Source organism: Nanorana parkeri, unplaced genomic scaffold (genome assembly GCF_000935625.1).
Source record: "Nanorana parkeri isolate BGI_ZX_2015 unplaced genomic scaffold, ASM93562v1 scaffold236, whole genome shotgun sequence".
Lineage (NCBI taxonomy): Eukaryota > Metazoa > Chordata > Amphibia > Anura > Dicroglossidae > Nanorana > Nanorana parkeri.
The window spans coordinates 1-23,926 of NW_017306504.1; the positions used below are offsets into that span (position 1 = coordinate 1).

General features: G+C 39.3%; 1 protein-coding gene across 1 annotated transcript in view; it reads left to right on the forward strand.

The window, feature by feature from the left end:
• Window positions 1–6,950: 6,950 nt before the first annotated feature.
• The window catches only part of NTRK3 (neurotrophic receptor tyrosine kinase 3), a 588,664-nt gene continuing 571,688 nt past the window's right edge, over window positions 6,951–23,926 (forward strand). Inside the window, exons 1-2 of the mRNA XM_018556369.1 lie at window positions 6,951–7,148; window positions 7,910–8,556. Of these exons, the coding sequence (XP_018411871.1) occupies window positions 8,309–8,556 (248 nt within the window). The 5' untranslated portion in view covers window positions 6,951–7,148; window positions 7,910–8,308. The remainder of the gene's footprint in view (window positions 7,149–7,909; window positions 8,557–23,926) is intronic.

The following is a 23,926-nucleotide window of genomic DNA, read 5'->3' on the forward strand; positions in this document are numbered from 1 at the left end:
GTTAGAACCGAACACGGGGGTGTTCGGCTCATCCCTAGTCATGACTGCAACATACCTACAGAACAGACTACCATCATAAGCCCTTGAAAGCACCCCATTTGAAATGTGGCATGGATCGAAGACTAGCCTAGGGCACATCAGAGTGTTCGGATGTAAAGCTTACGCATATATTCCCAACGAGAAGCGATCCAAGTTGGAGAACACAGCCATAAAAGGCATTCTGATGGGCTTTAGTGAACAAAGTAAGGAATATAGAATCCTCCACCCAAAGACTGGCAATGTGACAATAAGCTGCCGCGTTTATTTTGTTGAGAACCCATCACCAGAAACAATGATTCCGAGGAGTTGTGAAGTGAATCTGCCCAGTGCACCAGCAAAGAAAGCTGAACAAAGTGAAGCTGCACAGGAGTCAGAAGAAGAGGTAGAACTCACAACGGATAAGTCAAGTTCCATGTTAAATTCTGCTGAACAACCGGAAATTAGAAGATCCACTCGGGCAACAAAGGGAATACCGCCCTGCAAGCTGTCATATGCTGCTAAGACACATAGCATACTCAAACCAACATAGTGGGAAGACATAAAAAAAATTACCAAAACGCAATGTCAATCAATGGAGAAAGGCAGCAGAAAAATAAATAAAATCACTCCAAGAAAATAAAACCTGGAACAGCAAATTTTGGTACAAAATTCCTGACATAATCATACCGCCAGGGAGGTTAATAAAGATACAGACGGGATTTGACTTGAGAAAGTGGACAAGTCTCTTTATTCCGCTATCACCTATAATACAGTGTCCTACACCTGTATTTCTGTGTATGGTAACTATTTTTGAAAAAATGTTTGTACTGGGATTCAACAATATATGCTATCTACATTATGTTACTTGTATTGTACAGTATATGAGTTGAGAGTGGGCTTATGTATAGCATAGCGTTCAGGATTTTTGTGTGATTTCCAATGCAATGTGTATACTTATTCTAGCAGAAAAACATAAACTATCAGAAGATTTCAGAACAATTTCTTTCTCTGTTCTGACTTAAATTATTGTACATCTGTTTGATACTTTTGGAAAAGATCTCAAATATGGTTACAGCACACATATACTGCTTACTTTGAACGTATAACAAAAGCACATTTATTTTGTAGAGGGGAGAGCAGTTAGAACATTTGCCAGTTTTTGTTATTGTTCTATGTGACCTCCTGTTCCAGTGGCGCACTTATTTTTTGTCCTGGTGTTGCTGGGGCAGGAAATGAAAGTGACACAAAACTCAGGAGTTAAACCTTAAAAATTCATTCAAGTACTCTAACGATTAACAAAAATGTATCTTATTTGTGTATCACTCAGCTGTAGATTCTCAAATCATCTCTAAATTTGCACTGACACGGTCCTTCCTTCTGAAGGGTGGCTACTTTTGTTCCCTATGGTCCCTGTATGTGTTGTAAAGCAGCCACCTCATATCATGCTTAGTTTACTAATTTGTCATGAGATTGTAGTCCATCATGGGAGCAAGATGATTTGAGGATCTACAATCGAGTGATACACCAATAAGCTACATTTTTTGTTAATAGTTAAGGTAACTCAAGTAATTACAGACCTGTAAGCTTAACTTCAATAGTTGGAAAGATACTTGAAAGTTTAATAAAGGATCACATGCACTTGCTTTTGCTGAAAATTATATCATAAGCGATAGTCAGCACGGATTCACAAAAGACAGAAGTTGTCAAACAAACCTACTTTCTTTTTGTGAGGAAGTGAGTAATAAATTGGACAGAGGAATGGCTGTGGATATAATATACTTGGACTTTGCAAAAGTGTTTGACACAGTTCCCCACATGCGGCTAATGTATAACTTAAGGTCAGTAGGTATAGAGTATTCAATCTGTAAACTGGCTTAAAGAGTGTATTCAGAGAGTGGTGATCAATGATTCGTAGTCTGAATGGTCGGAGGTTGCTAGTGGTGTACCCCAAGGATCAGTGTTGGGCCCCTTCCCATTTCACCTATTTATAAATGACACAGAATTGGGGATAAAAAGTACTATTTTTGTGTTTGCAGATGACATCAAGTTATGTAGTGGAATACAGTCCTTACAAGATGTCTCCAGCTTACAAGCAGATCTAAATGCACTGTGTGATTGGGCATCTATTTGGCAAATTAGGTTTAATGTTGATAAATGTAAAGTTATGCACTTGGGGACTAAAAACATGCATGTGTTGTATACTCTAGGGCGAGTATGTTTGGGGGAGTCAATGATGGAGAAAGATCTGGGTGTTCTGGTAGATCACAGACTCAATAATAGCATGCAATGTCAAGCCGCATTTTCTAAACAAGCAAAATACTTTCTTGTATTAAAAGGGGTCTATAGACTCCAGAGATAGAGACATCATCCTGCCCCTGTACAAAGCATTAGTAAGATCTCATCTGGAATATGCAGTTCCGTTTTGGGCACCTGTTCACAAAACGGATGTTGTGGAACTGGAGAAAGTGCAGCGAAGGGCGACTTAACTCATAAGAGGCATGGAGGAGCTCAGCTATGAGGAAAGATTAGCTGACCTGAATTTGTTCTCTCTGGAGAAGAGGCGATTAAGAGGGACATGATCACCCCATGTATAAATACATAAATGGTCCATATAGTGAGCTTCGTGCCAAATTATTCACTTTAAGGTCACTGCAAAGGACAAGGGGGCATTCTTTGTGTTTGGAGGAAAAGAGGTTTAACCTTTGCATTCGGAAAGGATTCTTCACAGTTAGAGTTGTGAAAATGTGGAATAGACTCCCCCCAAGAGCTAGTTCTAGCTAGCTCAGTTAACTGTTTAAAAAAAAATCTGGATGTATTCCTAAATGCAAAGAATATTACTAGATATTGCGTTCTTATAGGTGCATTACGTACCAGAGATTGTTGATCCAGGGAATATCCGATTGCCTTATGGGATCAGGAAGGAATTGTTTCCCCCTGTTGGAGCAAATTGAACAATGCTTTATAGTGAGTTTTTTTTTACCTTCCTCTGGATCAACAGTGGGTAATTGTGGGCATAGTGTTCTGTTTAGGCTTTCCTTCTTTTTTTTCATATCTCTATAGGTTGAACTTGATGTACTTGTCTTTTTTCAACCTGATTAACTATGTAACTATGTAAGGTACTTAAATGTATTTTTAGGATTTAACCCCTGAGTTTATTGTCACTTGAAGGAAAGCTCCTCGATAGGGACACAGACATGAAAACTTAAAAAAAGTAGATGGTAGGTGCTGAATCCAAAATTGGCTTAGCTTCTCGGTGTGAAGATAGGTCCATAGAGCACAATGACTCTCGTTAGGTAGCTCTCTAACAAAGAGGAGCCTCAAAGGCACCTCAGTTAACACAGCAAGGTACAGGGGAAAACATAATCCCCATACTAAGCATTTAGGAATCAAGCAGTATTTATTTTATCAAAGAAGGTGTCTTTAGCTTTCTATAATGTAGTAAATACCCATGTCATGGACCTTTGGTGTGGCTCTCTTGTTTTCCCTACACCTTCCAGCAATAAGAAATTTACAATGGATAGAGAACTGACAGCTATGAGGAAAGATTAGCTGACCTGAATTTGTTCTCTCTGGAGAAGAGGCGATTAAGAGGGACATGATCACCCCATGTATAAATACATAAATGGTCCATATAGTGAGCTTCGTGCCAAATTATTCACTTTAAGGTCACTGCAAAGGACAAGGGGGCATTCTTTGTGTTTGGAGGAAAAGAGGTTTAACCTTTGCATTCGGAAAGGATTCTTCACAGTTAGAGTTGTGAAAATGTGGAATAGACTCCCCCCAAGAGCTAGTTCTAGCTAGCTCAGTTAACTGTTTAAAAAAAAATCTGGATGTATTCCTAAATGCAAAGAATATTACTAGATATTGCGTTCTTATAGGTGCATTACGTACCAGAGATTGTTGATCCAGGGAATATCCGATTGCCTTATGGGATCAGGAAGGAATTGTTTCCCCCTGTTGGAGCAAATTGAACAATGCTTTATAGTGAGTTTTTTTTTACCTTCCTCTGGATCAACAGTGGGTAATTGTGGGCATAGTGTTCTGTTTAGGCTTTCCTTCTTTTTTTTCATATCTCTATAGGTTGAACTTGATGTACTTGTCTTTTTTCAACCTGATTAACTATGTAACTATGTAAGGTACTTAAATGTATTTTTAGGATTTAACCCCTGAGTTTATTGTCACTTGAAGGAAAGCTCCTCGATAGGGACACAGACATGAAAACTTAAAAAAAGTAGATGGTAGGTGCTGAATCCAAAATTGGCTTAGCTTCTCGGTGTGAAGATAGGTCCATAGAGCACAATGACTCTCGTTAGGTAGCTCTCTAACAAAGAGGAGCCTCAAAGGCACCTCAGTTAACACAGCAAGGTACAGGGGAAAACATAATCCCCATACTAAGCATTTAGGAATCAAGCAGTATTTATTTTATCAAAGAAGGTGTCTTTAGCTTTCTATAATGTAGTAAATACCCATGTCATGGACCTTTGGTGTGGCTCTCTTGTTTTCCCTACACCTTCCAGCAATAAGAAATTTACAATGGATAGAGAACTGGCTACGGGAACGGGTCCAGAGGGTATCTGTAAATGGCACCTTTTATTCTGGCTCATGATAGTTAAGAAGACTGAAAAAAGACACAGCTATGTCAGGTTCAACCTCTGTGTGTTTGCAGAGGGAGGCAAACAAAAAACCTACAAGCTTAGGTGGGGCAGCTATCAGAAATTTTTGGGCCCCTTACACAGCTTTAGGCCTGTCACATCAGTCTTTGTACAGAGGAGCTTACACTCTAATGCCCCCCCATAATCAAACACTATTATTATACATTTCTATAGCTTTGACATATACCGCAGTGCTATACAGAGAACACTGAACCAGTCACATCAGTCTCTGTACCAGAGGAGATTACACGCTAATGTCCCCCCACAGTCACACACTATTATTATTATACATTTCTATAGCTCTGACATATACTGCAGTGCTGTACAGAGAACACTGAGCCAGTCACACCAGTCTCTGTACCGGAGGAGCAAAGACTCTAATGCAGAATGGCACCAGCTCTAGGGGGGCTACAAATCCCAGCAATATGCTTTGGACTCAGGGCTTGGTAACGCACTGGACTCTGGGCTTAGTAACGCACTGTACTCAGGGCTTAGTAACGCACTTGATACAGGGCTTAGTAACACACTGGTCTCAGGGCTTACCCTGTTTCCTTGAAAATAAGACCTTCCCCGAAATTAAGACCTAGTACTATTTTTGGGAATTGTTAAAATATAAGACCTACCCCGAAAATAAGACCTAGTTGTGACCATTCCCAGGGCCGGTGGTGGCATAAGGGGGAACTTGAAGCGCCGTGGGAGAAAATCAGCGGTGCCAACGAAGCCAGCGCTAGAGGAAGCGAGGTGGCAGCGCAGGGAGCAGAACCGCATAAGCTGATGTTTCCTCTATAGCGCCGCCTCCTGTCGCAGGCGGAGTGATACCCAATGCACTCCGCCTGTGAGGAATCCATAGTGAAAGCGCGCTTCGCTCATTCTTGTTACCAAATTGCTCTTGGAAAGCTACAGCATCCCTGATTGCCCTGATCGCCCTATTCTTAACTTTGTCATTTTTGATTATTTAATTTGGATTTGCACTAACTTTGGATTGTTGTACATAAAAAAAAAAAATAAGACCTACTCCGAAAATAAGACCTAGTGTGTTTTTTTGAGCCAAAAAAAATATAAGAGAGTGTCTTATTTTCGGGGAAACACGGTAGTAATGCACTGGACTCTGGGCTTAGTAACCACTGGACTCTGGGCTTAGTAACGCACTGGACTCTGTGCTTAGTAACACACTGGACTCAGGGCTTAGTAACGCACTGGACACAGGGCTTAGTAATGCACTGGTCTCAGGACCCAACTGAGACCCCACACAGCCCACCTGAGAGTAACCCTGCAGAGCACACCATAGATGCTGCACAGCCCATCTAAGACTCTCTATTGTGGGCTCTGCCGGAGTCTCAAGTGGGCTAGTTGGGTTACTTTTCCCTGCATGACATCTCCATCCCAGCTTCTCTTACCTGCTCCTGCTGCTGGGGCCTGGCCTCCTCTGCCACCGGACTGGCCGGAATTGATGTGATGTCACTTCCAACCGGTTTGAGATTAGATGGAGATCAGAACATCTGTGGTGCTGCTGGGGCCCCAGCCTCCTCCAAAGCCACCAGATAGGTGCTGCTGAGGCCCCGCTGGCATTCAAAATACCTGAACAATCTGAATGGATGCAGGCATCATTCAGGTATTGTGAGAGCCAGCGTTGCCCATCTAGCAAGATACTGAAGCTTGGCCCAGTGGGAGATTCCTCCATCCACACAGTTTAACGTAGATGGAGGAATCTGTTGCACTTTTTCCATCTGACCATAGAAAATCTGCAGATAATCTATAGGTGTGTGGCCAGTTTAAGGGGAATCTTCCCTTGGAAAGTGCAAAAACCCTTGCAACCTGTGTATCCCATTTACCTTTACTAAATCATCCCCACTGGCTCTTACCCTCTATTTTTAAAAGGAGTTGGGTTTAGCAACATTTTACTGTTAAAGTGTCAGTTTATCAGTCAAACCTAATTTATAATCAATATAAATAATAAAAGTAAGTATAAGTAACAATCCAAACTATTAGCAGTATCATATATTACACAAAGTAAATCTGCAATCACATTGTTAGCTCCTATTACATTAAAGGAAAAGGAGTTAACAGGCATTTTTATCTCAGGAATAATAATGACTCAGTCTTCTTTTAGGATTCCAGCATTGTATTTGCACCCTTTTTTCAGCATGCAGAGAGGGAATTCCACAAGTGGGCATGAAGTAGGGGATTAGGATAAAAGGGGATTTTTTTCTCCTTGCTGCCCTCCTTTTCATCATACTGCATAGAGAATTAGTTTTGGTGTGTGAGTGTGTGCGCTGCCACTCTCCTCCCTCTCTCTCTCCTCTATTTCTCTCTCTCTCTCTCCTCATACTGATCACACAGCTTTGATTCTCTAGCTCTCAGTAAACAGCTGAGACTCCCACCTTTTTTCCCTTTGCTTTGGACAAGAGAAAACAGATCGTCTTTGGAGCTACAAACCTCGGGCACAGTGACATGCACCTGTATCCCCCCTACTAACAGGTCCATCTTGTGTTATCAATGTCTTGTGTGTTGTGTCTCTATATTGATGTGATGTGTCTGCAATAGGAAAAAAAACGGAGCAGGTTACAGAGCAGCATCCAAGGGACCCTTGATGAAGGACACAGCAAATTAAGCATTGCTGGGATCTACTTAGGGTGCTGCGCTTGCCAAAAAATGCATCATGCATCTTAATTTGCTCCCTCCAGTTCATTGCAACGTGCTGGAGGCTCTCGCTGCGCCTCTCTCCTTGTCTCCATCCTCTTGAACCGTTTCGGGCACTGGCTGCAGATCATAATCAGATTAACAGTACTTCAACCCCCATCATCCACCATCATCCTCAGTTTCGACCTCCCCCTTTTCACTCATGCAGTGATATCCACTTTTTATTATTTCTGTAGCTTGCATCCTTCCATAGCATTGGGCAGTTGATGCCAGACCTCTTGTGCCTATCTAGCGCTGGTATACCCATCCCCAGTGACAACATGCCAGGCAGATAACGAGCGATGAGCGTAGGATCCTGAACTTTTCGTGCTCTGCAGATCCCAGGGATGAGACAGGGAACATCCTATACGGATGTGTCTGTGGGAAAAGCGAAGCTTGGCTGCTTTATAGGGGAGGTGTAGAGTGTTTGTCTTCATTTTTTTGCATACATCGGGTTACAAATGGTGCTGTTTGATCTCTGATCTTGTCTATGTATCACTCCCTTTCCCTGATTCCTCTTTGCCCCCCTCTTTCTCTCTCTCTTTTTTTTTTTTTTGCAGGTGTGACAGTTTGAAATCTGCCCAGTAGGTGGGACTTGGTGACTTTAGCACCCATTTTTTTTTATTCCTGTCTCCCCCATCTTCTGTTGCATTCCTCAGAAGTCTTGTAGTTCTCCTTGAAAAAAAACCAATCTGGAATCAAGAAGAATAAGAAGACAGCAGCAGCAGCAGCAGCAGCATCATCATTGGGCACTATGCATGTCGGTGGGCTGAGAGCACTGCGCTACTGAGCCATCTCAGGATGACTTTAGCTGCTGGAGGATTTTGCATCTGATCGCCCATCATCAGAAGATAGACGCCAGCTGAGATTTATTTTTTGGGGGGTTTCCTTTCCTTTTCCCCCCCTCCCTCCCTTTCTTTCCCCCTTTTGTTTTTGGGGCTGAAGAGCCACTGGTTGTCATGGATCTGTGTCTTTGCCCTACAAAGTGCAGTTTCTGGAGGATTTTCTTATTATGGAGCCTTTGGCTGGACTACATGGGTTCGGTTCTGGCTTGCCCAGCGAATTGTGCGTGCAACAAGACTGACATCTCCTGCAAGAAGCCGGACGATGGCAACATCTTTCCCCTACTGGAAGGGCAGGAATCGGGAGCAAGTAATGGGAGCAGCAGCCTTAACATCACTGACATCTCCAAGAATATCGTTTCTATGTAAGTCTTCCTAACTGCAAATAATCAAATGTGGCTATTGGCTTGTGCGATGGTAACATGGTGTCATGTCATGGAGCCCCGGTGCCAGGTGAAGCAGCTTGCCCTGACTGTCAGAGGGGCATCTGTGTGCCTTTGCTTGGCTGTGCTGTGATTTTCTGCACCCTGCAACACATCAGCCCTCACTTGCTCAAATGCTGATTTGCTCTATGGCTTGCATTAAGTTCCTCTGGATCGTAGTACATGGGAAAATGGAAGATGGTCATAACTCTTAGTATTTCTCTATTGCCGGGGGAATATGAGTTGCTTGCTGTTCCTTTTAGTTGAATTGGTACACGATGGCCCAGCACCAGAATACAGCTTGCTCTTAGAAGTGATTGATCTGCCTGTAGCATTAATGTGTTTAATCAATTTAGTTAAACAAAATAGAGATACAGAGTAACTGCTTTTGCTGCATGTGTCAGGTATTTATCCACTCGAACTGCATTCTTGTGGGGAAAAAAAATACATAATTAAGTTCCTTAAGGCATATTGTAGGCACATTTGGCTCCTATGCGAGCAGGCATTTGGGAATCCTGGTTTCTAGGGATCATAATCTTTAAGTGTGTATTGAATTTCCTGTAACTCTGTCTATAGAAAGAGATGGACACCCAAGACAGACAGGACGTGCCTTTTGCTTTAGATCCACCCTATCCACACATCTAGTGCTGTTTGTCACCATGAATATGTTGCAGTACACTGTTGAAAAACTGCAGTGTTCAGTTGAAATGTCTCTTTTTTATTTCTTTAATTTTGTGTGGCAGTACAGCGCTCGTCTTGCATATGTTTCTGGCTTCAAAATGATCCTTTTGTTTTCTTATAACAATGTATCTATGCAAAGTTTGCCTCAGCCAAATGTTAATAATGGAGAAAATATGATTGACAGGTTGGTAACCATGCAGATGCTCCATACCTTCACGCCTGTTTGTGTTGTGTCAGATGCTACTGTATAATAAAGTAATGTATTAACTCATCCGATGTTGTTGTTGTAAGCCTGGCTGAGTTAAGGGGTTAATTGTTTTTATCTGTCACTCTGAATAAGTGACATTAATCAGAAAGCCTTAAAGTATATAGAGCTCGGCAGCTTTCTACTGGCAGTGAAAATGTAGAAGCTCCTGAATTGTTCATAGTAATGGTGTTGCAATAATGTATAATGGCGGTAAAGTTCTTTAAGAGGAAAATGTGCTATCTGTCAAGTCAAGAGGAGATTGGCATACAGACATTCAGCATCAATGGATGTTTTGGATTAGAGTTATAGGGACAGTCATAAGATTCAGAACACCCATCCATGCATTCATACTCCCATGTCCCGATCCCTGGTTGCTAGACAGTTCTTGCATTAAAGCCCATTCTGGTTGGAGGAAGGTTTGCTGAATGTCTTGTCGTAAGGATTTCTTTTTTTTTTTCACACTATGCATTTGTGGAAGAGCCATGGTGATTGCTTCCCCACCCTCTCATTTAAAACACAGCACAGTGTGTTTAAATATTCAGCTCACCAACTAGATCACACACTATAGATAATCCCTGGGAAGTGACGGTGTCATGGAAGTGTGTGGACATATCATGGGAAAAAAAAACAAGTTAACACTGGAGACTGGGGATGTAAAATAAAGCTTTATTCAAGTCTGCCTTGACTCCTCTTAGATGAACAGTACATGGCCTCTGGTTGTGCATTAGTGTTCTTTGTGCAATCCAACGCTAGCTGACAGTTGTTGCTTCATCTGCCAGTGAAAATCAGATATTGGTAGTATTTGTTTGTAGATTGCAGGTTGCTGTAGCATATGTTGCATGCTTCTCTACTCTGCTTGGATGGTGTTTATAGATTTGCCATGCTTCATGAACATCTCGTTTAGAGCCATTTTGGGTTCTGTAAGACTATTTATTTCATTTGGCACTAAAGTCCTTGTGAACAAAAAAGCATGGAGTGAGGCATGGGAAACATGAAATGGATTAGATGACGTGGAGCCAGGAGCACTGAGCTAATTTCAGTGGAATCAGGAAAGTAATTAAACATAAGCCTTTGCACTTCGACATAATACGTTGCATAATTTGCCTAGTATAAAACACACCATTTCATGTTACAGTGTGACACAAATACATCTGCAAGGATTGCCAGTAAATTGGAAATTGTCCTTTGGTGTTATAATTTAAGACCCGTTGTCATCATGGATGACGTTTACTTGAGGGCAACTTAAGAACTAGCATGTTTTGACTAAAAAGAGATCTGTTTTATTCTCTTTTTTTCTCCTTTCTCACAGTCTTTGCATATATTAGCTCTTGAGAGGCATTTTTAGCCAGTGGAATTGCACGTGCCATATATTTGGAGGCATTTGTAATATTTGACAGTGTAAGATTTTGTGCCCAAATTATAAACTTTATTTTAACAGACATCACCCATTTCAGTTCTCTTTTTGTTCAACATATATACTTTAATTGCACGTGCTTTAGTAATGTCTCCTTCTTTGGTTACCATGACAGCAATAAAGTACATATATTTATAATTATTACTGTTTGTACTCGGTTTTTCCTAAAAACACTTTATGGAATTTCCAAAGACTAAAATATATTTTAAATGGGAATAGATGATTTCCCGAAAATGTGCTTGCCTGATGCTTTTATTGACTTATCATTTAAATATTGCTTTAATTTTTTTAGCTGTAGCGGAGTGCCTGCCACCAATGCGCCACTTTCTGTGGGTACAGAGTTCATGTTCCGGGTCTTTTTTCTTTAACATGGGGCTTTGCGACATTATATCTACCACACCCTGCAGTAGATTGTGGTAGCCCCGCCCATGCGATTAGTTTTTTTTTTTCTTTAGATAAAGGCAAAACTTCAATCAATGTTGGGCGTTGTCCCTTATTGTCTTGATTTCTCACTACCCTAGTATGCCATGGTACATGAGTCTAGGCTTGGTTCTTAAGAGCAATATGTCTTGACTGACTGTATGTATCACATGTTAGTTTTGTCTTTTAAAAAAATACTTTTTCCATATAGCGTTGTAAAGAATAATTGTTGAACATGTGGTTAAATGATGATTAGGATAATGGTTTTGTCGATCAACATTAGGGCAATCATTGCTAGACATGTAGTAAATATAATCGCTATGGATATAAGTGCGCAAAGTACATAGTGGTCCTTTTTATGCCATGTTCCTAACATCAGGCATTGGCCTATCTCTGAAAAATATGAGATTAGTTGTAAAATACAGAAGGCCATAAAACTGTTGAACGTCCATCCATTCATATTTGAGAGTCCATCTGTAGTGGTTTGCGTTGTTATTAAACATCAAAGTACAACAAACAAGCATTTGGAACACACTTCATTAGAAATATGTTTTAGGCCAACCTCTAGGACAAAAGACAGCTACATTTCAACCCTACAGTATATGGGTCCTTTACTAAGCAGGATATACATAGGTTTAAACTATTTCCCCAAGGACAAGATAAGATACTTCAGTAACTGTTTCAGTTGGAATGTTAAACATCTGCTCAATTTTGCTCCATGGAAAACATAGTATGGCGCTACTGGAAGTTAACTGAATGGCCTCAACTAAACTTGCAAACAGCTCCGAAATCATGTTAGATTCATTATTTTGGGAACATTAAAAACCTACTGCTCATTTTTATTCTATTTCCTAACAAGTTATGAAGGCCCACCTAGTAATCTAACTATACCGATCGGTCCAAGACTGCTGGCATGATTACATTTTATGTTGCTGCAAGTTAACTTCAGGTCATTAAAGTTATGTTACTGTAAATGGTTTTCATTTCAGAAGCAGTTTGTTGCATGCTGGTTCTGGTCAATAGAAAGAGCCTTTTTCGCATCACTTGACCAGTATATTAGCAATTGACGTCTGTCTATTGAGTAGTTATCCAGTCTGTGAGCAAGAGATGCTTTTCCAGTAATGATAATTCCACCACCAGTGGATGTGTCATTAGAGGAAAACCTATATATCACTTCATCACAGCCTTGTATTGGGGCTGTACCCCATGTGTGCTAGATGATGATTAACACAGCTTGAAAACATTGTCCCACATAATATATACAAATGATTTGTTTTATTAACAGATGTTCAGTTACAGTGTCTATTTTATATAAACAATTTTGAAATGCTAGATCTTTACATTTTATATCTAACTGGTGCTACTATTTGTGCACAGTAGTGATTTGGTGTTTGACTGATGCAGTCATTCCTATCCATTCCATTCTCCAATGAGGTTTCAATCCTTTACTTCTTAATCCTTTGTAGGTTGTTTTCTGAACCATCTGTATGTGACTAATGCAATATGCATATTTATTCTCTAGAGCAGTTGTGGATTTCTGGCTCTTGTTACCATGTAGCTGCCATTGGGGGTTAACAATATTCAGAACAGTGGTGTAAAAAATCACACTTGTAAATCATCTTTAATATCTGTTTATTTTAACTCTACCTTGCTAAAAGACCTCTTCTTTCACTGTTTTAGTGTTCCTAGTATGTGAGCAGCTAGCAGAAGCCAATATTCTATCGCTGTGTAAAAATATTGATTTTTATAGAGGCATCATTACAATTGCTTTCTGACTTTAATGTAGCATATGGTAGAAAATCTTCATTTATGCTTCTTAAGATAATAAGTATGATTTAAAGAGCATTTAATCATGACAATGCGGATGGCGATGTTGTTGTCTAACTCATGAGAAGTCAACAGTTTATTTCCTTGGCATGAAGTATTTTGTAGACTGAACTATTCACAAATGGCATAGCCAGATACTCGCCAACATTCTTGTCTAAATGTCCAAGACTAAATGGAGCTGATCTGTGAAATAAAACACAAATAGAGTGAAAAGGGTTTTCCTCAAAAATAAATCAGATTACATCCTTTAAATAATAAGAGAAATCTGCCAATCTTTACAACCTGCTACAGAAGAGACAAGTCACATCTTGGCAGCACTTTTTTAGTACAATTAATAGAATTGGCTTGTTATTGGCTGAATGGACAACACATTTGTGGTAACTGAGACAGCCAATCATAAAACAATAACAGAGAACAGTAAAATCAAGTACAATACTACAGTATAACTAGTCTGTGAAGGTTCTCATTCATCCAGGTCATTGAATGATATACACTATAAACTACATTGGTTAAAGGTTCACTTGTACCTTTTTCATTGGACAACTTGCATTTTTGCATTTGGGCATTGAAAAACTAAGGACTAGTTTGGCAGTGTAGTCTAAAAGACATAAAATTCACTAGTGTATATGGGTTGGACTTTTCTATTTATACCATAACGCATGTGAGAATGCAATGGGGTGCATTGCGAAGCGCTAAGCTTGTTTCATGCACTGGTGCGTGCTTTTACGTGCACTGAGCTGCATTGCGCTTTGCTGCAATGCAGTTTTTTTTTCTTTCTACTTAGCTTTTGTTTTTATGTTTCTATATGAAGTTTTACATTTTTTGTTGGCTTGTTGCATTGTGCTGTGTGTGCTAAAAAAAGTAGAGCGTGCTCTACTTTTTTTCAGCGTGGATAAACGCAGCACAACGCAACGTGCTGGCATGAACTGGCCTTATTGATTTGCATGTATTTTCTATTGTTGAGCCTTGGGAATGCGCTGAACAACACAATCCCAACGCATCTGGTGTAAATAGACCCTTACTATATTTCTTTTCCTTTTCAATGCCACATTGGTCTACAGTTGTTTGCTAAAACACTTCATCACTAACGTTTCTCTTCCTAAAATCGTAATGCATGCATCCAAGCTTTTGCTCATGAAGAGTGTTTATAAATTCAATTTCACAGAGCCCTCAGTTAATTAGCATTCTAGTGTCTGGTTCTTTGTTTCTTCTCGTGTAAACGAAAGTAGAATAACAACAGATTAGTTTTTCTGGACATGTGAAGTCAGAACTATTCATTTTCAGACAGGCACGCTGTAGGCAGGGTCACTGCCAATATGGAGGATGATATCAACCTGTGAATCATCTAATGCAAATGTACAAACCATATCTATAGACTGAGAACACATAAGAAGCGTGCAGATAAAACATAGATTCATTGTAAAAATGTTAATAAAAACAATCGAGAAATTATGTGTCACTTAAAATAATGATAATGATGGTGTGAGCTTGTGAAAACTGAATGGCTGGACTAATTTTTATCTGTCCTGTGGGATTGAACTCATAGACATAAAACCTGTGATTAGCACTTGGACAGATTGTGATGCCAGCATGGTGCAATGTGTAACAAAATTAGATATAAAGAACAGATATGTCCTAGAAGTCCACCCTACATGGACAATAAAACTGGACCTGGCACCTGGATTACAATGATAACCCTGTAGCAATCTCCTTATTTGTGATACCTGAGCAATTAAGACAAATCCAGTTTATGTTTTATTATATAACCAAAAGTAAGTGAAATATATGACTGAAACCAATTGATACGGTAAAGATAATGAGGGGAATATATCAACACTGGAATAGACAACAACTGGAGCAGCTTTGCATGGCAACCAATCAGCTTCTCTCTTTCATTTTCTTAACTGAACATACTGAAGAGAGAAGCTGATTGGTTGCCATGCACAGCTTCTCCAGATTTTGTCTGTTCCAGTGTTGATAAATTCCCCTCAGTATATCTTAGGCGAGCAAATATTTTCAGGTATTATTATAGTGTTTACAATTTCATGTGACGTTCACATTTATGCAGGCTTATTCTTCCATATTTTTGGCATTGTATTGAATTTAGAAATTTGTAGATTAGCCACTAGAGGGAGAACTGATTTACCACTGCGATATTTCTCACTGGAGAGATAAGGTATTAGTCACACAGGGAGTGCCTTGTTTTTACTGAGTCGGCGTATTCATAGACTTGCACTGTAAAAAGAATCAGTACAGCACAATCCACATGTAGCAAAGAAGAAAGATAAATTATAAGAGCAAATATGGCTGTCAACATTTGTATATAATTATATACAGAAGTAACTTTTAAAAACTTTTACACACCATACGATATTTATATCAAGTTTTTTTCTTACATGCATATATAGAAAAGATTAAAAAGTCTATATATTACCTTTTTAAAATGATCCTATCACTTTTTTAAATCTCTATAGGTTGAACTCGATGGACTTGTGTCTTTTTTCAACCTGACTAACTATGTAACTCTGAGAGAGCTGAAATTGCTATTTTTATTCTTATTTTTGAAGGTGAACTCCAGTTATCCTTATCTAAACAAAGTATGCGTGTACCAGGTGTCCTTACACTTCTCTGACGGCAGGCTTGTTCCATGTCATTGGGTTTGATTTACTAAATCTAGAGGTTTTCTTTAAATAGAAACTAGAAAAAGTCTACATGTTGAAATCCCTCAGGCAAAAGCTTAAAAGTCACACACAAAGCTGGCCATACACGTAGAGATATCTCTCGTCCTGTCCAGTGCTAAACAGAGTGCTGGTAGGTATCTCCCCAGAATACAATAGACAGCATGCACAGCTTTCAGAATACCTAAACAGTGACTGCAGATGATTAGCTACAGTCATTGTCTGACCAACTTTTTTCCACCCAGCTCCTTTTATTTTTCAGTCGATGTTTGTTGAGCTGGCTGGGGTCGGCAGGGCCACCCTTGTTTAGAATTTCAGCTGAGTAGCTCGAACTGGGTGAAATTCAAACCATGTATGGCCAGCTTTATACTTTTGCAATAGTACTAATTGGTGGATATCATAGCTATATGACAGGTCCCCATTGTAAATATTGGAAGGAAGGACAGAATGTTGCCTACTGAAACCCAGCAGGTACTGGCTTTACTAAGCTGTACTAAAAATATGGCTGGATTCTAATTGGTTACTAAACAAAATACCTCCATTTGTTAATCTTCCCCAGTTCTTTAATTTATTATGGCCATATGTATAAATAGAGGCACAGCCAGGTGATAGAATGCCTTCAGACAATGTGTGTGCAGACACAGGTGCACAGCCATAATATTTACACTCTTGTGTGAAGTTTAAATAAAGCCAAACAGTCAATATTTATTTGAAATATCTGTGTGGGCTTTATTTTATTTAGTGCTTCATTCCAGCGCTTCTCTACTCCAGTTTGTTTGGATGTTTTCTTTCAGACAAAACCTCTCCTTTGACAACAATAATATCTTAATATACTCTGACACCTGTAAGTTGTAAAAACAAGCAAGACTTCTAAAGAAGGCACGCTTCATAGGAATACAAAGTATCATGTTAAATGGTACTTGTTACACTTTAGAAGGACTTTAGACTTTTTAACTTTTGTGACAATTGAAAACTGTGTTGTTACAGTTACTTTCTCTCTCCCATGATAGACTAATACCTCAATACAAACTTGCTAACTAAACCTGAGCACAAATTCAGAGATATTAAGATACACAATGGTATTTTTAAGATTAAAAGTGACATAAAAGTCAAACATGTTTTCTCCCCCCCCCCTCCCCCCAGTGCTGGTGTATGCACTTACCCTAAATGATGCTTCTTGATCTGATCATCTTCTTCTTTCCAGTAGTTTTCAGCAGTCCCTCCAGTGCTGATTCCGGTCTCTGATCCATCGCTGGCTGCTGCGTCCTCTGTGTCCCATGCAGTCTGTGCGGGTGCACGCTGCTGGGCTGCCTGCATTGACTTACCTTGTGTCTCTCCTCGTCTCCCGGCCGAAGATCTGTACTGTGCATGTGCCCACCCCGTTAACCACTTTCTAGCAGTAGATATATGCAACAATCTGTGAGGGTTTAAATACCCTTTAACTCCTGAGTTTAGTGTCAGTTTAAAAAATTAGATTGTGCTTATTAAGCATTGTAACTGCCTTTGAAACACAATTGTAACAATGTAAAGTTCACTTTTGACCATGCAGGCAAGTGATCTATCTATCATTGTTAACATTATCTGGCAATGTATCAAGCATCTGCATTACTGATTTTGTCTCTAGGCTCTTGCGTTTTTGAGGTGCATTATGTCAGTTTACACACAGTTGTGTAACTATAATAACCGTTATTTTTATAATATCTTTACAATGTAATTAATAGGCATGTTACAGATTGACTTCATTTTCCAAATTAGTATTTTCTTAAATAAAAAAAGGTTTTTCTTTCCTTTGTCTCTAGACTGACAACTAGAGGAGCATAAGTAATCATCTGTCCCTTTCAAAAATGACTGTTATCAGTTTTAACAAAGACAAAATGGTAGAAAACTTTGACAAATAGCTCCCTAATTTCAAACTGTAGGAGTGGTTCAATTTAGATTAAAGTATTGAGTGTTTTGTAATTACTATTGATAGACCGTAATTTACTTTTACACTATGCCAATAGCATACGTCAGAGATTATTGGAATGTATTTACGGCAAATAATTATTTGCATGCTCCAAAAAGATTTGTGCACTGGCTTTCTGACTTTATGCTTCAAGGCACAAATCATGCTTCATAAGTTGTATATAAGGTTCATAATTCTACTTTAAAGCTGTTTTGGTTTGTTTTATTAGGTTTAGGAGTATCCAAGTTTATCTATAAAATACACTTGTCCTTTAATACTGTATTTTTAACTAGGTGGCTTGTTAAGTTCTGGAGTCTATAGTCTGCCAGTGTCAAGTGTTTGTACATTTCTCAATATCCTAACTAATCAGCATCTGGGCAGTCATTAACACTGTTTAATAGGAATCCTTGTTGCAAAGTCTGTCGATAACACCTTTGGTTATGGCTGTTCCTTTCTTCAAAAAAAAAGACAATATCCAATATTTTCCTAGGAGAGGCAGGATATGAAGTACTGCACCTTGATCTTGTATGCAATAGAAGTAAGGGTGCAGAAACACAGGGTTTGCATCACAGCATTTGGCTCAACTTGCAAATCAGAGATCCCCAAACTGTTTAAAAACAGAATCCCTGGGGAAATTATTATTAACCCATGCAGTGGGGGTACCCCCGCACTGCCAGGGTTAAGTGCTCATTTAAGTTTAGGGGGGGAAATAAAAAAGTTATAGTCACCTGGTCCTCAGGCCTTGCTTGCTCATAGACCAGTCCCTGCAGCACCTCTCCCCCTCCACTGCAGCGGCCTAAGGTCCTGTAAATCATCACATTCTGAACACAGTGTATAGAACGTGAGGACACTGAGAGACATTCCATTGCTGCAGGATAGAACGAGACAGGCTGGAGGGAGCGCTGTCACACCTAGCTGTCTCTGAGGATTGGGTGAGTATAACTTTGTTATTTTCCTCCATAGACCAAAATGAGCAGTTAACCCTTGCAGTTCAAGTTCCAAGCCATAGTTATATGCAAAAAATGCTGGGGAGCAGCTCTCTCCCCTCTAATCTTAATGTTTTCTGTCCACAAATCTGATTGGCCCCTAGTGCTGCCCTTCCTCACCCAGTGTACACTCTACTGTACGAGGGATTACAAGATATCAAGTTAAATATATGTAGTATTTGTATAAAAAAGAAAGTTACATTTTAAACAAATACATAACTGCATGTTTTGGCTTTTTTGTATATCTGTTTAGAGCTTAGCTTTACCATTGCAACACAATAACCTGTCATATAGTTTGTGCAACTAAGCCATGCATATTGTAGGAAGTGTTCATTAAGATAAGCTAATAAGAAGTGATATGAGGAACAGCAGAGGGAGTGAAGCTCTACTTGTAGCTCACAGGCCACTAATTGGGGAACAGCCATACAGAAAAACAAATTACAAATTTGGATTAGCTCTAGGAGTGTTATTTAGGGTGCTCCGATCAGGCAAATAGTTTCTGTTAAGTTCAACTAAGGGTTCATGCACACAGGTGCCTGGGGCCGTACAATACAAAAGGAGGAGCCACGGGTGCTGCATACAGCCGCCCATAGAAATCAATGGCTGTGCGTGGCTGTAGGCAGGTGTACACCACTACTTGTGAAAAAAAAGAGCAGGTAAAGATGCACCCCCCGCGATGCAGACTATCTGCTTTAAGTGGTGTATATCTGTATGCATGTGCTTGAGTACCAGCATATTCCCCCTACAAAAATGAGTGATCAACACGTTTCAGTTTACATGCTGTCATTAGTGAACAGTTCAATAGATTCAAAACAGGGAGCACAGCCTACCTGCTTCAAGCTATTTCAGTTTTTCATCCAGACATTGCTCTAATACAAAGGCTTACCCATTTCCTCCCTCCATTCCCTTTTTGTTCTAGTAATCAGATGATCTGAGATTCACTGCTTGAGTTACAGAAGAGCTATTCCCAAACACACCCACTGCAGGCTGCCTACACAAATATAAAGCCCCATGTATGATGCTGTGGCATACTGTCTGGATTCTGGCTAGAGTGGATTTCACAGAACTCAGATTATGGAAAATTGAGTGAACTTTCATGTTTTATCACAGCTGTAAAGTTTTCTAGTTAGCATTAGTAATTTATTGGTCTCCCTTGTTTCCTGAAATTGCTTTTTAATTACATCATTCATTATGCCTCAGTTACCAAAATTAATCTCTATGAGATTTATTCATTCTGGGGCTGGGAGCCCCACAGTAAAGATGTAGTTCTCTCAACATGGCATTTTAGTGTAGAAGATGGGTTCAAACAAGCCAAGGAAATCTTGAAGGGTTATTTTAAAACTTTGGGAATAAAGTGGGGAAAAAAGCCAGGGAGTATAAAGAAACCTCATATAAAAGACAGTGCTGGTGGGTTTCTTCTTTACTTTCACCTGCTACTGACTGGGTAAAAAGTCCAGTGGACGCCTTTACCAGTTTACTGGAGAAGCCTCCTATTGGTTAACAGGTAGGTTCCACATCCCTCCCTACTTCTGACAGCACGTTTTGGGCTTTGGTGATGTAATAAGCCTAGCTCCCATGAGCAGTTGGGGTTACATAGTTACATAGTTAGGTTGAAATTCACAAAATTCTGCTATCCACCAATCACCACAATTTGGGTCAAATCTCGAACCTTGTGAATCAGTTTACCCATCCATACTCTATTCTAAGAAACTATATTATTTGGAATGCTGGATGCTTTCTGTGATCAGTACTCTAGGCATTCACTCTGAAACACATGTTATACATTCTTTATATACTACATTCATTACACCATTATTCTTTATATACTACCTACACATTTCAGGCAACGGTTACATCGTTGTTGCATATTGATCATAAAATCTGGTTTACCTATTTGTTTACCTTTGTGATATTCAATGTGTTAAAAATAATTAACAAGATATGCAATTTCAAATCTTCTAGGGAGTATGTTTATATTTGTTTTAATGATGCTTCTTTGTATAAAGTCACTAAAAATATCATGGTCCTGACACCGCCAGTGAGGGAGATGGCCAAACATTGCTATTAACTCACCAACATTTTTGCCATCTCTTATGAATGAATTGCTGGAGATATATTGCAAGAGAATAGTTTTTACTTTCCTATACTTGCCTCCACGATTCTTTCACTTTATTAGTCTTTTTTATGGGTCATGATTTCCAAGATCATCATTAATCTCTGAGACAGCTTCCATGAACGTTTTCATTCAGTTTCCGAATATTGAGCTGGTTCTTTTTGTAGTAAGTGACTCTGAGACATGACTTACTAAGTGACAGCTTTACCATATCGGATTTTTACATTCTGTATTCCTTTCACTGGTGGGGAATTCATTCAAAAAAGAGCCTTAGTTACACATTTAATATAACAGAAACTATATTGCAGTTCTTCGTCAGTAGGTTCATACCTTTACCCTTCTTTAGAAAATTATCTAATATCCCATTACAGAATTTAGAGATGGATAGATAGAAAGGTAGATAGTATAATAAAGATTTGCTACAGCTATAGATAAAATAGGTGTGAGAGGGAAAAATGAACAGACACATAAGTGCTGAAAATCTGAGATACATGTCATAAGTGACTGTTATTCCGATAATGTGCATGATCCATACGGGCAGAATGTGTCTATAATACTAGTACTCTTTATAGAAAAAGCAGTGTTATGTGCATTTATAAATGGACTGTAATAGATTGCTTTTGGAGCTTCTCTGTCAGGGAGAGTTTGGCTTGGCTGTATTTTAACAGCTAGATAACAAGGCTATATCACACAGCCAGATTTTTATAAGGCCGGATCCAAGATCACCATGTGCATAATGTGGGTTAAAACCAGTAGAAAAGTATTTGCTAGACAATACCATGTAGCATTGGACAGTAATTTTCCTGCCTGCTGGATAAAATCCATGATAAGTGGGTCCAAGAAAGCAATAAAAGCATTTTAGGTGACTGAGGAGGTGTTAGGACCTCAAACGTTGTGTCCTCTCACTTCTTGTGTGGCCAGGACAGGAAGTGAGAAAATCTCCCAATGTGGAAAAGAGAAATCTCCCCCCCTGGGAAGAGAGACCAGCAGAAAATGAAACACAATGCGTGTGCACTTTTAACTGACTGCAAAGAAGGTATTGTCCCACCTCCAGCATTTCCTAAAAAGTTTATGTGAGCACTCACTGGCTGGAAGTTGCAGGGAAAACTGCACCTTATGGTCAAAGAGGGTGAAGGTTAAAATACCTTTACAAGCAGGTTATATAAAAAAATAATTACATTTATAAACATAGCACATAGATTTACATGCAACCATTATTTTATACCTGAAGGATTAACATATTATAACAACCTTCTAATGAGTGAGTGCCTCTAGATTTTTACTTTTTATATTTATCTGTTTAGTAACATTGTAAAACATTAATGGGATATTTAAAATGCAATCAAGAAAGTTCTTGAGTTGTCCTAGGAACTTTGGAGACAATATTATGTTCCTTATTTCTTGTTTCCCCTTTCTGCTGTCTCTGTTTCCTTTTGTATACAATAATAGCTTCTGAATGACAGCTGCTATTATTAGATGGACTAAATCGGGTCAGTAAACACATTGAAGGGAAATAAATTATTTATTGCTGATCAATCTTAAGTTTACTAATTAAGCCAATGAGTGGCATAGATGTGCTGCTGAGCGTAGGGACCCCAATGACAGAAAGGATATCTTTCAGCAGCACTCAATACATTCTCAATAGATCCTCTCTTCATTAACTGTTGGCCATGTTAACATCAATGAGACATTAAATGAAAATGTGAAAATGATTCGTCGGCATAAACTAAACTAAGAGGGGTGAAATAGGCCAAATTTGTTTTTAGAATTACATTTTATGTAACTGCTCTGCTTTCTGCTTGTGGCTAACTACACAAATTTTTTCCCATATTTAATATTATTTTCCCATGTCATGATCATATTGCAGAGCGCATAAAACCATTAGCATTAAAGCTGAACTCCAGAATAAACTTTTTGCTTGCTTATTTTGGATGGAGTGGTGGAATGCCCATTTGCAAGAGTCCTTCTCACTTTTAGTCTGAGAAACCACAAAGGGAATGGGGGGAATCTGCATAGTTAGGACACATACAATAAAATAATACTAACATAGTGCTTTTATTACTGTATGGACTCCCATCGGAGAGATTCCCTTGTCTTCATATTCCAGTGTCCACACAGGAAGCAAATGGAAATCTTCCTAGTGGGATCAATGGCAACAATAAAAAACAAAGGGGGGGGGGGTCTAGTGAAAGCTCACTTTGAAAGGTGAATGTTCACTTTGCAAAGTGAATGGTAGTAAATAAGGTGAACCTGGGAGCTACATAAACAGCTATGTAGGGAGGTAAGGGGAAGGGCAGAGGAGTTAGGCTAGCACTGAGAGTAGTATATAAACATGCAGCGCTTGCGAACAACCATACCCCTTGAGCTTGTATGAGAGACTCAGACATGACTTCCACCATAGTGCTCACAGATATTACTCACTAGATGCTTGAACTTCAAACAGATATTATGTCAGAATGTAATTTATGCTCTCTAATCATCTGACAAAATTTGCTCAGTCATGTGTTGCTACCAGGGATGGATTTCCCTGACTTGTTAAAGCAATTTATCCTCTCTACAGAGTGCATCTCACCAATGGATGCTCCAATGAAGACCACTAGCCAGAAGATTTTTATTCGTACTACAGACAAGTCCATGGTTCAGCAGTATTACAAGGAGAAAAATATCTCCAAATAATGCAAATACTGTATGAGCCACTTTATTTTAAGCCCATTCAAATAAGGTTCCAGCCATAAAACAAATATAGAAAGATGCTAATAGTGCAGTACTATGTCAGTGTCTCCACCGTATAGGTACACATGTGCGGCATCCACTCTGTCTGACAGCTACCAGTTGACAGGCTTAATTCTGTTTTATTACTAGTGCCTTTCCATATTTTCATCCTCAGTTCATCAGGTGACAGCCATGGCACTGTTTACCTCATTACAGCATCACTCTAACATATTTTTCCGTGGGGATTAAGTTTAAAATGACACTAAATTCAGGAGTTAAATTATAAACAT